The sequence below is a fragment of the Fulmarus glacialis genome, unplaced genomic scaffold (assembly GCF_000690835.1).
Source record: "Fulmarus glacialis isolate BGI_N327 unplaced genomic scaffold, ASM69083v1 scaffold14113, whole genome shotgun sequence".
Classification (NCBI taxonomy): domain Eukaryota; kingdom Metazoa; phylum Chordata; class Aves; order Procellariiformes; family Procellariidae; genus Fulmarus; species Fulmarus glacialis.
Genome location: NW_009202453.1, coordinates 46,570 through 62,619, shown reverse-complemented (window position 1 = coordinate 62,619; position 16,050 = coordinate 46,570). Strand labels below are relative to the sequence as shown.

The 16,050-nt window shown below is 42.7% G+C and overlaps 1 protein-coding gene across 1 annotated transcript in view; it reads left to right on the top strand.

Moving 5' to 3' along the window:
* The window catches only part of ANXA13 (annexin A13), a 29,331-nt gene that overhangs the window by 8,520 nt on the left and 4,761 nt on the right, over nucleotides 1-16,050 (top strand). The window contains exons 2-7 of the mRNA XM_009574301.1: nucleotides 8,724-8,802; nucleotides 11,061-11,155; nucleotides 12,851-13,021; nucleotides 13,694-13,727; nucleotides 13,817-13,896; nucleotides 15,945-16,013. Coding sequence (XP_009572596.1) covers nucleotides 8,724-8,802; nucleotides 11,061-11,155; nucleotides 12,851-13,021; nucleotides 13,694-13,727; nucleotides 13,817-13,896; nucleotides 15,945-16,013 — 528 coding nt within the window. The remainder of the gene's footprint in view (nucleotides 1-8,723; nucleotides 8,803-11,060; nucleotides 11,156-12,850; nucleotides 13,022-13,693; nucleotides 13,728-13,816; nucleotides 13,897-15,944; nucleotides 16,014-16,050) is intronic.

Genomic DNA, 16,050 nt, shown 5'->3' with positions numbered 1-16,050 from the left:
TGAATACAATTGTTCGGTACCGATCCTGAATTCAAGACCTAGGCTGGAATGAAAGTTGGGTTTTGTCCAAAGACATATTATGTGTCCTGAATGGGATATAGTAAAAGTATACCAGCATTCATGTTTAAAAGGACAGTTAAGTATGTTGTCTTTTCCTTCGATATTGTTTACAACAATGTGTAAGGTTGCTGTCAAACATTTAGTGTGATTTTCAATTAGGCATCCTATCAAAATGGTATCTCCTCTGGTTCCGTTTAAAGATGGAATTTGTTGGTTTTCATTTTCATCTTTAATAATCCATTCCTGCCTATGAAAGGTGATGTTATTGTGTAGTGCTATTGCAGATAAATTTAGATCACCACCACACCTACCAGTAATTGCTCTTTGTTTCTTTTGCTTGTCCACTGTATTAAAGAGTTCTAATATTTGGAAGTTTTTCTCATGGAAGTACCTATGCACAGAAACGAAATGGGCTTTATCTGCTTTTCTGCCCTTTCTGATTGATGGTCTGGAGCCTTCTGAGCAAGCCACCCTTTTATCCCCCAGGAATATTTCCAGCCCCATGCCAGGCTGGCTGACACGGCCAGGAACAGGGTTGTGCCAGTGTCCCCAGGCCTCGCTGCCACAGAAAGCAGCCACAGGTCTCCAGGCCCCATTGCCATCATACATCCTGGGCAGAGCCAGAGGCTCCCGGTGGAGGGGCGATCCTTTGCCTGCCGGCTCCGAGAGCTTTCCCACCCACAGCTCTGAGGTGTGTGATACATGTCTCCAGGCTCTTTGCCATGGGTGAGTGTCCTCGTTTCGGCTGGGATAGAGTTAGTTTTCTTCCTAGTAGCTGGTATAGTGCTGTGTTTTGCATTTAGTATGAGAATAATGTTGATAACACACTGATGTTTTAGTTGTTGCTAAGTAGTGCTTGCATAGTCAAGGACTTTTCAGCTTCCCATGCTCTGCCAGGTGCACAAGAAGCTGGGAGGGAGCATAGCCAGGACAGCTGACCCCAACGACCAAAGGGATATTCCATACCATATGACGTCATGCTCAGCACATAAAGCTGGGGGAAGAAGAAGGAAGGGGGGGGACATTTGGAGTGATGGGGTTTGTCTTCCCAAGTAACCGTTACATGTGATGGAGCCCTGCTTTCCTGGAGATGGCTGAATACCTGCCTGCTGATGGGAAGGAGTGAAGGAATTCCTTGTTTTGCTTTACCTGTGCACGCAGCTTTTGCTTTACCTATTAAACTGTCTTTATCTCAACCCACGAGTTTTCTCACTTTTACCCTTCCGATTCTCTCCCCCATCCCACCGGGGGGGAGTGAGCGAGAGGCTGCGTGGGGCTTAGTTGCTGGCTGGGATTAAACCACAACAGTGAGGGAGGTATGTCGCTTGTCAGGCAGGTTGGATGCTACTACTGAAATGGCTTTTCCACCTCTCCGTTGATGTTCATTCCAGTCTCAACTGCTTTTTTAACTGACACAAGCAGGAAGATGTATTTTCTATTAGGAATGCATAGGTTTAAAATAGGGTGACATTATTATATAAGGATAATATACCTTATATAGCAATAGAAGGCTGTGACTATTCCTGTTATGCTCATACCTTCTGCTATGATCCAAAAATTGATCCACTTCAAAGGGGCCTAAGTAGCATTACAATAGGTTGAAAAAAATTTTTATGACTGGAAATGTCTGTTTTAGTAAATCAGACCATTGATGAAGTACAAACGTATCATCATGTTTTCAGTCTGTCTTTGGAAGTAGATCAAAATCAAAATACAGCAGCCGACTCCCATGTTTGTTCTTCTGTTTTACTCTTAACACACGGAAATGCTTGAAAATGAGTGATGACATTTGGGCTGTTTGTCACTAAGACTGTCCCTTTGGGTGGGAGTTCAGAATTTGCTCTGCTAACAAGATGTTATCCTGACAACGTGTGATATACTGGAAGACTAAAACCACAAGATCGAAGACAACATGCCCTTTTTTTTTTTCTCCCTATCCAGTACTGTTAGTCTAGTTAACCTTGGATTCCAGTTGCATTATAGCTCATTAAAGGTTTCTGCCAGGATAAATAATTAATCTTGAGTATATATGTGTTGATAAAAAATTAATCATGTAGGTGCTGATTTACCAAAAGCTTTCTTCCATGATCGTAGTGTATTAGATACAATTTAACTAATGACATGAACACCCCAGTCCTGTCGTTTATTGTGCTAACAAGGTGACTAGATGGTTTGGGACATTTCTTGGTAGACAGAGAAAATAAATTTTCCTCTCCACACAAAAGAGGAATACAGAAAATCAGAGAATTGAAAGGCACCTTGAGATGTCAGCTGACTTGTCCATTGCCTACAGCAAGATCAGCTCTGCCCAAACCAGTCCTGACAGCTCTAGCAGTGCTGAGCTGGAGGAGAACTGCTTCATTAGTTGGAGACAAGGCTCCCCAAAGGTCTTTGAACTGGCGAGTCAGTGACTGTGCATGGTGAGAACTGAGAAACCCCAACAGGTGCCACAGTTTCCAATCTCTGATGGGTTTTCAATTGTTTTGGCTTGTCTGTTTGTTTTTCTGGCATTCCTTTTTTTTTCCTGTGCTCACCTTTGGAACATTATGGATCATCTGGGGCTTGGCTTGGCAGTGTGTATATATCTGTTATTCCAGCTAAAAATATTTGAACCCACTGGACAATTTTTAGATTAATTTAACAGCGGGGTGTTAAGTCTCAAAACTGTTCGGTGCCTGTTACATTTCTTGAAAATCTTGAGACTGTATTAGATACCCCCTGAACAAAAGACCCTTATTAGACACCAGAGAATCCACACAGTGATGGGCCATTATGCCTGTGGCCATCACAGGAATCACTTCAGCAGGCAATAGAGGCACCAAAATCAGCCATCCAGGAGATGTAGATCTGTGGGAAACCAGGCAGAGGGGTTTCTGGTGCTCACCTGCTTGGTAGAAAAGAAAGCTCAGATTGTTGCCTATGGAACTGGTTTATGTAAATTCTTTTTAAAATATTGGTTTTCTCTAATGCATTTTTAGAGCATAATTACATGTATGTGAAGAATAACAAAACAGGTGAAATAGCTGGGGCTTGATTCTGTTGCCCATCTCCAATAACCACTGGAGATGCTCTCAGGTATGTGAGACATCTGCACCAGGTTGACAGGTGCAGGTCCCACAGGAGACCACTCATTTCTGACAGGCAGCAGGCAGCTTACCCTGGGGCATCTCTAAAGGTACCAGATACCTACGTTTAGACAAGTGAATACTGCCCTAAATTTTATTCCAAACCCCACGCACGTGCAGTAGTCAGTGCTGTAAAGAGCATGGCTGGGTCAGTCTGCCCTTTCTATGTGCTGCCATTTTGAGATTTAATTTTTACTTCTGTTAAGCCAAAGAAAAATGAAAAACAGCAACCAAAGAGAAGCTTGAAATTAGGCATCCACTAAATAAAGCACATAAAATGAACCTGGCAAAAATGAAGACTGGGGTAAGCACTCAACATCCCTGGACCAATCCAGCCCTTTTTAGAGCTCTGCCCATTGCTATTAGACCTGCATCGCTACTGCTCTGGTCAGCATCTTCCTAGCAATTTGCTTATGAGGGTCTGCGTCTGCATTTATCCATGCACATTATCAGCATCGACCTGTGTTAGAGCTGCAGCGGGTGAGCGCTGTCAGCAGCATCCCGAGCAGCTACCCTTTCTGTTGTTGTGATGTAACTCCTCCATAAACTGCTGTTCGCGAGCATGGTTGTGGCATCTGCTTGAGATGATGGAAATGAAAAAATAGGTGTGATTGCTCAGCTGTATTATCAGCTATTTTCAGGTAGGGTATGTTGTCTCTCTTTTGCAATACAGGAAGCTACCTGGCATGCTCATGGTAGTGTTTTTTCTGTTCTTGTCTACTGACAGAGGAGCACTTTGTATCTACTGCAAGCTTAATTGTCTCTAGCTCAAGGAAGTTACTAGATTTTGTCCTCAAAATGTCTGCAATGTATTGCAACATCCCACCAATTCTAACTATTGATGCCTTGAATCCACCAGAGCTCTTCTTCCCTCCCATGCCTTCCATGGTTTTGCTGACCTTTTTGTTAAACTGTTTATTTATGCACCGTAAGGGCTCCACATGCTGAAATATCAAAGAACAGTCTCCAAATGCTTCTCTAAGCGTTGCAGACCATCTTCGACTATAAACTCATCTTACATCTCCTTAAAGTCAAATGTAATTTATAGTAGGAAAAACTACGTGGTGCGCTTTACAAGGTAGAAGTGTTAGTTTTAGATCAGTTGTAATCTATCCAGTTTAATAGAAATAAATCTGTGGCAATTCTAGCCAAAGCTGCAAGGGAAAATGGTTGTTATCTTAAAATATGCTTGAGTGAGGCAAAAACTGTTTAAGCTAAGGAACGCTGTTGGCAGAAAAAACAAGTGGACACAAGCCATGAATACAGCTAGGCTGGAAATGAAAAGAGGATTTCTTACCACCAGAACTCTGGTTACACTAATTAATGTAGAAGTATTGGAGAAGAAAATGAAGTAACAGAGCAAATGGAGCTGGACCAGTTTATGAGAGCAAGTTCCCTTGCTCTCCTAAGCATCCTGTGTCCAGCTGCAAAATTTGTATGCAATCTCTCCACCTGGTATTTCAGAGTCTACATCATGCTATCACCAAAATTGCTGTAACACTTGTAAGTCATTAACTACTCAAATCTAATCTAAGATCCTAACTCTAAAACGAGAACTATATTAAAGTGACTCTGCCCATATTACAAATGTTACAAAGGGTATTAAACATCAGTTTCTTTTGCTATTTGTCCCTTGCAGGAAAATCCACCTGTCAAAATCCGCAGGGTAGGAAGCAGTACGGTTCTGAAACAGCACTCCCTCTCCTGCATGGGAAGGCTGTGTCAGTGGGCAAGAACAAGGCTGGGACCCAGCAGGTAGTGAATTTTAACTGGGGCTTTCCAGATGACTCAGGAGTTGGCCTTGACAGTCACTTACCCAGAGTATCAGATTTCCTATCTATAAAGCTGATGCTAGCATTACACACATACTATAAGAATGATATCTCCCAGGCGCATCATTTAATGTTTTACAGTGACTTATTTGAAGGCGGAGGCTTCCTCTGATCCTTTGAAACAAACATGTCCTGAACATCATTTAGAAACAGGCCTTCCTTCCCTTCTGCATGATTTTCCCCTTAAAAAGAAATACGTTTCTTTATTTGTGTCTTTATGAATCCTCATAAATCCACAATGTTATTTCAGTTGCTGGTGCTACCATTTTCCTACCTGTTGCAACTGTGCTACGCACAAACACAACAGCTACAATGACAAGTTGTACCTAGAAGTTAGGGACTCGCTAAAACCTGAGCATAACTGACATCAGGGCATAAGAGAGCAAACCACTCTCCCAAAGTCCTGTAATGACGTTACCAGGACCAGGTGCATCAGTGATAGGGTTGGCGCAGTGGGAGCTGCGGAGGCGGCAGCATTACCATGATAAGGGCAATACCCACAGCCCAGCACTGCTGGTGGGTAAGGCAAAGCAAAGTACAAACCAGCTCCTTGCCTTTGGGTGTTTGTGTAGGTGTTCCTGTCCAGGCTGAATGACTGAAAAGTGGGAGCGAATGCCAGACGAAGCCTTTTTCCTCTCACTTCTCACCAGTGCATCTTCTGTCCCAGGGCAGGAGGAAGTGAACGTGGAGCAACAGTTCTCAACTCATATTGTTGGAGTGAATTTGGGGGTGTATAAATTAGAATAGCACTTGGATACTAGAAAGTAGTCAATCTATGCATTTGATATGTTAGCACTTTCCTCTGTATTTTGTGTTCCAGAATTGTCCCTTTTTTTGCTGATTTTTCAGCTGCTTCCCTGGTCCTTACCCTCACAAAGAAATGCTTTGCAAACAACCCTAGAATAACTTCACTACTGACTGCCTACACAGACAGCAGGATCAGCCATATGAATGGCATGAATGTCACCTGAAAAGCATACTAACACTATAGAGCCAAAATAATGATAGCCTAATCTCACCATCATCTATTCCATTCAGATCTTGTACCCTGTTCCTACAAACAGCTTTCCACATTCTGCAGGGGAAAGGCAGGGATACTGTCTCTCCAGCCTACAGTATCCTTTGGGATTGCTCCAGGGTGCATGGTACAGATGCAAGAAGTAATTAGGAGCGCATTACCCAGCGTAGTGGTAACTCTGACAATACTACCAATCATACATTAAAGTATGGACTGAAGTGTTTAAAAACAATTTGCATGTTAAACTTTGTATTATGGAGATGGGAAAACCGTACTGGCACCACACACTGCTGTCTGCAGGGCACTCAATTGAACAGGCGGTAGAGCATTCTCCTGAATGCTACACCATGATGCTCATTAAATCCGCCACACGTTGAGGAGCACCTGGACCACACTCCTTGTGTCAACACTGTGCCTGCACAACTCTCCAGCAGAGAGGCCCATTGTGCATGCAGAATTTGCATTCCGGGGCTGTATATCCAGAATAGACTTTCATTGTATTGTGGAATCCCATTATTCTATTCCCCCAAATTCATTGCCCACTGAGTCTGATTAGCTGTCGTTGTTTGTATTGCAGAGAACAAAGGTGAATTTTATTCTCACGAGAATGGAAATGATTCTTTTCTGTCCCAGGTCAGGAGGGAAAGAAGAAAAGAAGAAAGAAATTAGAACTGCTTAATTTTCAAGCATGTTGTGCAAAAAGATATCTTCTGTACATGATTCCATCAAAGGAGAAGCACGTACACCCTATCATAATAGAAAAATGTGATGCAATTGATTTTGGATAAAGACAGTGACCAGTGCATCTGTTTTCTAACTTTGTGCTTTTCCCTTTCCTTTTTGACAAAATTCCTGAGAAATTTGAAGACTCTTAAATAAAATCTCTGACTAGAAAATATTACTTATATGCATCTATTTCCACCTTATTTGAAAGGTTTAGAGAAGCACGTGTGTGTCAGAGCATACAGTAGGATACATGTTTACAAGCAACATTTGTGATAATGATGTGGCAATGAAAGTGTTACTTTGTGCTGCAGAGACCGAGAGAAATTATTGCAGTTACTGTACCTTACTACTTGCTATTATCGTAAAAATAACTTTCCATTTCAGTGAGATGGCTGCACTACAGCAGCTACCATTAGCAGTAAGTTGTATCCTAGCTGCTAACTGCATTAGAAAAGCCGGATACCTAAATGGTCTTTAGTCTATCACAAAGGTACATTGGTAAAGCAGCGTAGGGACTGGATTGGGGTTTTCTCCTTGAGAAAAGACCCTTTGTCTTTTGACAGAGGACTCCTTTATCCAGGGCTGTAGCTATTCCATCAGAGCTAGCAGATCACAGCATGGAACTTTTGAAGAATACCAACTAACAGACTTCCAGGCTATATCTATACTTGTAAATAAAACTGTTTGTTCTCTGGCCAGATGGGTACATGGCAGAGCATGGCCCACAGCCATATGGCTAAATTCTCTTTATCCCACAAGCAGAATGATCTTGTGACTAATGTCTTTCAGGAATCGTCTCTGCCCTGTGCTGTCCCCAAAGACAAGGAGGCTAGTCAGCCATTTAGCCTTTTTTGCTCTTCAGTAGGATGGTGGTATTTTCAGAAGGGCTTAAAAGCAGACCGCCACGCCCTGCAATGTCATAACCCGTAATTTAATGGAGAGTAGAGTGCCATGCCCTGGGGTATCATAATTAACAGTGATGGTGCCAGTGCCTGGCAGCCCTGCAAAGCAAGTAGCCTGATCCACATGTTGCTATTTGAATGGAAATGTCAAAGCGCTTGCAATGCCCGCTTAGAGCCCTCACCCCCACCCCGAGTACATGGTGTGCATATAGTTCTAATTGATTTTGGAGCCTAGGACCTATTTTCCAGTGTTATTTTAGAGTTTAGGCATTTAAAAGATCTGAGTCATGATATTACATGGGTTAAAACATTGCTGACCTCCTGGTCTGAGAAACAGCAGAATGGAAGAATAGAGGGTGTACCAGCATTTCAGCCCTTGTGATTCACAGCTTGTCAGATTAGTACGAACAGGCACGGTTTTCGGTTTATGTTGATATGTCAGGCTGTAAACTGCTGCTGCGGCTCTGGACTTTGAGTTATTATCCCTGATAGATTTAGCTCAAGGTAAACAGATGTAATATTTTGCCAAAAAAAAAAAAAAGCCAAACCACCAGCTTTGTCATGTTATTTATCTCCAATTATCTTGTTTGCATGAATGCATCAGTGCAAGAAAGGTTTGCAGGACCAGTTTTTATTCAGCCGATTGGGATTCTAAGTTCTTAGTACTTACAAATGTACTGCGGAGAGGGGCATGGTTCTGTACGCATCTGGTAAGGCGTTTATATTGGCCTATTGTTGAAGTGGTACAAACAAATAATATTTGGTCTGGCATGAAGCTGCCCAGTATGAAGTTATTACCTTCAAATTACTTGAATAAGCCTGAACTGGCAGAACAAAGTTATATAGGATCAGCACTGTGTGTCATGTGGTAACAGCTATTTGTGGACTGATGCTAGGAGCCCTAGGGACAGATACAGTATTTCAGCAAAGCCCAGCATGAACTTCACAGTTTAGATGATATGAACAAAGATCAAGCAAGAACCTGGCCCAAACTGCTGTCATTTGGAGAGACTAATGCAAAATTGTTTCCCACGTATCTGTTGTGTCTCTGTTTTCCTAGTCAACCAATAAACACCATCATCATGGGTTTGATGCAGACCGAGATGCCAAGAAAATTCATAGCGCCTGCAAAGGAGCGGGTAAGAAAGCTCTTGTTTTTATACAAAAGGCAATTCAAGATTATAAAGAGCATATACATAAACAGGGCAAAACAACTGTTTCAACCAGTTTCAGATAATGTTTATGCTTTCTGTCACTTACTGACTCAAAGAACATGCACACCCATGAAGTTTTATATGACTAAGATAAATGGGAAGGGAAGCCAGTTTGTTCCTGAAAGACTGGTAACATCTAGGTTGATAATCGCTTGCCTCCAGGGGATTGGGATAAACATGATATTTGCTCCCTGCAATAGGAACATCAAGCTGTCAAGGCTGATATGACAATCATGGGGTCCAGCTAATCAGGTCAGATTAAGGTCATGGTTATATGTCCTTTCCCAGGCCTTCAAGGATCAATCAAAAACATCACCACCTCCATATATGCTCATCAAAGCTCACTGTAGCTTCATCAGCTGGAAGGAATGTACAATGGTCCTCAATCTGCACCAGTGATTTTTAACCAAAAATACTGGCTCCCACCATCTTCTAAGGTAGTTTAAAGTAAGCTGGCTGACCATGCACTGATGTGAATGAGGAATGCACAGTGTTCATGGGATCCTCAGGTCCATGGAGGTGATGATGTCCAGCAGAGGAAGAACAGCCAAGCAGCACATCAGAGCAATAAGTTATTAATCCACTCCAGGCATTTGCACAGTAAACATGTATTTAAGCATTTTTTCCTGGCGTAGCACTGACATTCAGGATCAGCTAGTTAAGCGTCTGAATTTTAGGAATTGTTTTTGCCCTATCCACTGAGCCCCCTCAAGGCAGTTCCCCAGGGGACTGTCCTACTGAGAGTTTAACCCCACATTATCAGATAGCAGTGCTTTTTCTTCTAAAATTGGACCATGCCTCCCATCTTGGTTCCAAGCAGGAAGAACTGGACAAGACTGTCCTATATGTACCTAGTGGTGATATGCAGGGATGAAAATGCATCAGCTGCTGCTGAATGCCAGTATCATTTGTATTTTTATCGTTTGTACTGGTAGCTCCTCAGAAACCCTTGTTGGTCCCTGCTCCCGAGAGCCTGCGATGAGGCACGGCACAAAGCCCAGTAGGTGGATACAACAGATGGAAGCCCACAAGGAGAGCATGGGGCAGTGTCCACCAGCATGACGTGCATGCATCAGCAGACCTGGCATTCGGCTTGATGCCTTTGATCAGCCATCTAAACCCTTTATATGCTATGGGCATTTTGGCAGTCTTCGTCATATGCAGGGTCATAGGTCCCTCCTGAAACACATTCTCCATTTCAAAACCTGTTTTGAAGAAATAATGCCTGAGGCAAGCTGCTGGCCCTGAGGTGGAAGTGCACCAGGACACGTGTGTTAATGCAATAGCTACTCAAGTGTGTCTTTTGGGCATCCAAGTAACATCACTGCGGTTCTGTCCCTTTAGCCACAAACATAACAAATGCCTTCCAGAAGCTTTGTTTAGTGCAAACATCTGTTTATATGGCTGAGGGCAAGAAAAGTACAAGAACAAGGTCATTGCCTTTAGTAAGCTGCTTCCATCCTTTGCATAAGTTACAGCTCAAAGCTGCCCGAGGTCTCTCTCCTGGAGGGGTGCTGGGTGCTCGGTTCCCCCACGGATTCCTGGGAGATGCAGCTGCCATGGTGCCCGTGCTCCCTCTTCACTCTCACTTACTTTTGCCAAGCAAAACTCATCAGCAGAGACTCAGGCCATGAAGGCCTGTTCCTGCTCCTCTTCCTGACTCCGTTTAGCGCAAAGCACAGCCCATTTTGTACAGGCTGTACATTCAGGCCGTGGGTTAATGAAGCTGATTTAAACACATCCTCACCTACCCCGGCGTCTGGCCCCACGCCGTTTGTTCTGTTGTGCCGGCACAAGCGTTCACGTGCTTAATGAACTGGATCTGGTGGCTGATCCCTTGGGACTACTCAGACAAGCATTGCCACCAAAAATGTGTATGTTGGCCCAAAGGCACTGGCATAACCCTGATTTTAGGAGCAGTATCCGGCCTTCTCAAACAGAAGACTTAATTTCCCTGATAAAATATGAGTGGCATGAGATGGTGAACTTTTATTTTATGATCTGAACATTGTAGCTGACTACAGTTAAATATATCCTCAAAAGAATCATAGATGCTACAAATCCTAAAGTTGGCACCAGTGGGCATATATGTATAGCAATTTTTTTCTCTTTAGAGATCATGTTTTCTTTCCTCTACTTTAGATTCCTGATTAAATAATTCCTATGCACAACTTCTTTTTCAGGAACTGATGAAAAGAAAATTATTGAAGTCTTGTCAAGTCGAACATCAGAGCAGAGACAACAAATAAAACAGAAGTACAAGGCTCTGTATAGCAAGGTATTTTGAAATAAATGGCCTCTCTGTTTCAAACAGCCTGCCTGCTAGAAATAGAGCTTACAGGCCTCTGCTTTTGGAAATAGCAAGGCACAGTGGATTTAAGGAGGACACCGGTTAGTTTCTGATTCAGCAATTTATTTTGTCTCCTAAAATACCGATTATATTTCTAATCTTAGGCCTCAGAGTCTTCTCGAATTCAGCCTTAACCAGATCAGAGCATTTTAATCAAAGTTGGGAGAGCTAGAAAATAATTCATAACTGAAATGAAAAATAATTCAGCTTGTGTTCATCTTCAGCACATTCAGAAAAAGGAATTAATGTAAAAGAGAAATTTTAAGTCAGAATCTCTCTCAGACCAGATGCAAATTCAGACGAACAATTTGATCTTACATCATTGTATTTTTGTTAAGTTTAATAGATGAAGTATTGATTTCTTCCAGTGATGAAGTAGGATACATGTTGTAAAACTGAGAAGTCTCATTGGGCGCTTGATTTCTGGAGGAGGAAACATAGAGTGCCTTAATGATTTTGTGTGTAAGAAAAATAAAGCTTCCAATATGTTATTTAGGTAAACAGCTGGATCCTGCAGAGCTTATTATTAAATTGGTATTTTCTTAAGGTCTGCTTGCTCATTAGTCATTAGTCAATGTTAATAAGACAGGCAGCACTGAACCTGAAAGCCTTCTGTATGTAAAACTTACAGCAGGCATGATAAAGATTTTGGTTACATAAATACTATAGATTTAGTTCTATAATGAGGATTAATAGAAATAGGCATTAGAAATGAGCAAATGCCATGAGACATCCCGGTTACATCAGCATGTAGCAACCCTTCTCGCCTGCCTGGGCAGCCTGAACCTCTCAGGAAGGAGCTGCAAGTTGTGCCATTTCACTCTCCTGCTGCTCCGGGAAGCAAGGTTCATGGTGCGCGCGTTGAAACTGCTCCAACACCGATGTCAGCCTTTGACTTGAATAGATTGAGAGTTCACTTGCGATTGTGTAAGAGGGTATTTAAGAACAATAGATTTAGAGCCGGGCTTCTCGTTCGTTGTTCTGAACTTGTCAAGTACTTCCCATACTACAGGAAACGTTAACTGCAGATAGGGCTTCAAATAAATCATCAGTAGGCATCCTTCTCAGCATACATACACTAGCTAGTTCTTCTCTGGGGTCTTACTAAATTTTGAATTAAGTAGATCATATCACAGAAGGTTGATTTTTTTTTTTTTGGTGGAAAAAAGGCTGATTGCTTGGCACCAAAGCACTTTGTAGAAATTTGTTGCTTTTTCCAGTAAGTCAATTTTAACCAAAACTGAAAGAGAAGTTTGGTAAGTTTGATCCCTTCTGTTGCAGCTTTTTCGAAGCAGGAAGTTTCTGCATTGTGTTTCAGAGAAAAGTCTCCTGTTACGCTTTTAAAAACACTAGTTTGCATCTAATTAAACAAGTAAGAGTCAAAACTGGACTGATACCAGCCGGCATTTGAAGATGGGACAATCATTTCATTCAATCTGAAACAAAAATTTTTAGTGAATTTATTTTGCAAAAAAAAAGTCCACATATTTAAAGGCTTTTTTGTGGTTTTGTCCCTTTTAGGTACCAAAGAAGCTTTGAAATCATGAAATTCCCTGAAACAAATTAAGAAGCCCTCTAATCCCACCTCAGCTTTTGTGCTAACTCTTCCGACTGTCTCTGCAGGATTTGGAAGAGGTCCTGAAGGGAGACCTGAGTGGGAATTTCGAAAAGGCTGTGCTGGCTCTGCTGGACCTGCCCTGCGAGTACGAGGCCCGAGAGCTTCAGAAGGCAATGAAGGGCGCTGGGACAGATGAGTTGCTGCTGATCGAGATTCTCTGCACACGAAACAATAAGGTTGGGACGCCATGCGTGACCTTCCTTAGGTAACAGGGCAAAGAGCTCACCAAGAGCATCTCCCCGGAAGGAGGAGAAGGGATCAGACCAGGTTCTGCGGCTGAAATGCCTGTTGTCAGTGCTTGTAGCCATAATACCAGGGCTGAAACTCTTGCAGGAGTTAAGAGCAATATAATTCAAATTCTTTCCTTGGTCCGACATATCATCTCCCATGGATGCCACAGACATAACACTGATGATAGAGAAATCCCCGGGTGCCTGTTAAAGGCAGCTTGGCACTGCTCTGACCGTTCAGAGGTAGCTCCCACCAGGTACGGGAACGCTACCCTCTTCAAAAAGCCCTTTAGCTTACGCCTAAACGCAAGTGAAACCAGAGGGATGCCTGCACCAGTCAGACATCCCTCAAAATGCTGTCCTGAACCGGGCTGGGTTTGAGTTGTGTCTCTGCACTTCAGTGAGTCCCAGCATGGGCGGGGAATGGGAACTCGGCTTCTCCTGCCTCCACGCCTGCTACGCCTCAAGCAACACGGGCATGGTACTGACTTGCTGGGGCTTTGTTTGCTTATTTATTAATTAATTAGTGAAATTTATTTAATTTTTTTATTATTTATAAATACTTTTTCCTTATTTATTTATTATTTGCTTATATATTTACTTGATTTATTTGCCTAGGAAATTGTAAACATAAAGGAGGCATACAAACGACGTAAGTAGTATTGTCTTTCAAACACCTTCATTTAATTATCACTGGTTTTTTCACTGGGTGAACCCTCACGCATTTTTTTTTTCCCACAGTCTTTGGTAGGGATCTAGAGTCTGATGTTAAAAGTGACACAAGTGGCTACCTAGAGAAGCTATTACTCACTGTGCTAGAGGTAAGGCTGGGGGTTGGAGACATCTACCTGACAGAGGTATTTCCTTTTCTCTATCCTGTCTACCCTGGGTAATCATAATAAGTATTAGCTGTTAGTATTATAGTTATGTAATTATGATATGTAATACAATAATGAGGTAATTGTAATAAGCAAGAGGCATTCTTCAGGATAAGAGCCTTCTATATTTATAGCTTTTTAACATAACTAAAGGAGTTATATAAAATCAGAAGTAATTTTATAAATTCCAATAATTTAAAGACGACAAGCATTGTTTTATTACTGTTTATACCACAGCAATGGCTAGAATACCCACTCAAGGACATGGCTACATTATGCTGAATTTGGCCTAAAACAAGCCCAAGTAACTAGCGATAGGACGAGAAGAAATGGCCTCAAGTTGCGCCAAGGGAAGATTAGATTGCACGTTAGGAAAAATTTCTTTACTGAAAGAGTGGTTAAACATTGGAACAGGCTTCCCAGGGAAGTGGTGGAGTCACCATCCCTGGAGGTATTTAAAAGATGTGTAGATGAGGCGCTTAGGGACATGGTTTAGTGGGCATGGTAGTGTTGGGTTGACGGTTGGACTGGATGATCTTAGAGGTCTTTTCCAACCTTAATGATTCTATGATTCTATGAAATTCTGATTTCCATCTCAACTGAGGAATTTACAGTTCAGATAGATACAGAAAAAGTAAGAAAGAGATGGCTGTTAATTTTCTATTCACAAAAAAAATGATCATTGAGTCCAACTCCCTGCTCCTCGCAGGACTACCTAAAACTAAGCCATATGACTAAGAGCGTCATCCAGATGCTCGTTGAACTCTGACAGGCTTGAAAAAAAATTAACATCTCCATGAAGACACAGTACAACTAAGAAGAGTAGGATCATGCCTAGGAATGCAATGTGGTGACCAGCCTGAGCAGACAGCCCTTAAAAATGAAAAGATTCAATAAATAGAAGAAGCTTTAAAGACCTAACAGTCACATTGCTAAATACACCACAATTAGACTCCCATTTTGGAAAGCATGGGTACATCTCTCTTCAACCTGCTGGGGTATATTTTCAGGAGTGACAAATACATGTTATTCCTAGATTATTTTCATAGATTAGTCCTTCATAATTTCTACCAGGAATTACAGTGTTAGTGAATGCTCAGAGTATATAGGTTAGTCAGGAAAACATTTTGCAGTTATCAGGGCATATCCAGCACCACGAAAACCATCAGCACTTCACTGCAGGTACTGGGAACCTTTTTGCAGTAGCTGGATGATGAACACACCAGGTGCTTTCCTAAGAACCTTTGCAGCTGGAGCCCAGGGTGCTGTATGTACCCAGCAGCTGAGCCCTCCTTCAGTCCTGCCCCAGCTCTGTCTGCACGTCAGCCCCATTCCCACCCCAACATCTGGCCACGCACTACCACTTCCAACCAGTGGAAAAATACCGGCAAAAAATGGCAGAAAGCAGAACCAAAGAACAAGCCAGGTGGGAAGGGACCTCTGGAGCTCCTCTGGTCCGGCCCTCCTCAAAGCCAGGCTAACTCCAAACTCAGATCAGGTTTTCCTCTGATTTTGTTTTCTGCTCTGGACACGTGCTGGCTGGGGGAGGGAGCGGGAACACCCATGGGATGGCAAGGAGTCTGGGGACAAGGGGGGCCAGCAGGCCACCGTGCCACAGGGGAGCATCCCCAGGGTATGGTCTAACGCCGTGCAGCTGCCCAGCCCAGCCCCGATAGTCCCTTCCTGCTCCAGAGACACCAGAGTTCCAGTCTCATAAGGGTCCCAGCACACAGCAAATAAAACTGGGAGATAAACCCTACCATACAGGCTTCACTTCTAAAGTCAGCAAAACCAGGGGCTGCGGTGAACCTGAACAGACCGTTCAAAACTGTACCACCAAGTCCCACCATGCCCCATTACTAGGCATTGTCAGCAGATGGCAGCAAAACCATAACCAAAATATTTGTGAGGGCCACCAGCTGACAATCTTCCACTACGAAATGTCACCAGCACTCGGTCTGGTTTTTTTACTGTCGTGTCCTTTCCTGTAGGCAAACCGAGATGAGACCCAACAGGTCAATACAGAGCTCGCTGAGCAAGATGCCACAGATCTGTATAAAGTAAGTGCAATTGTGGAAAAATCCCCATTTCCCCATG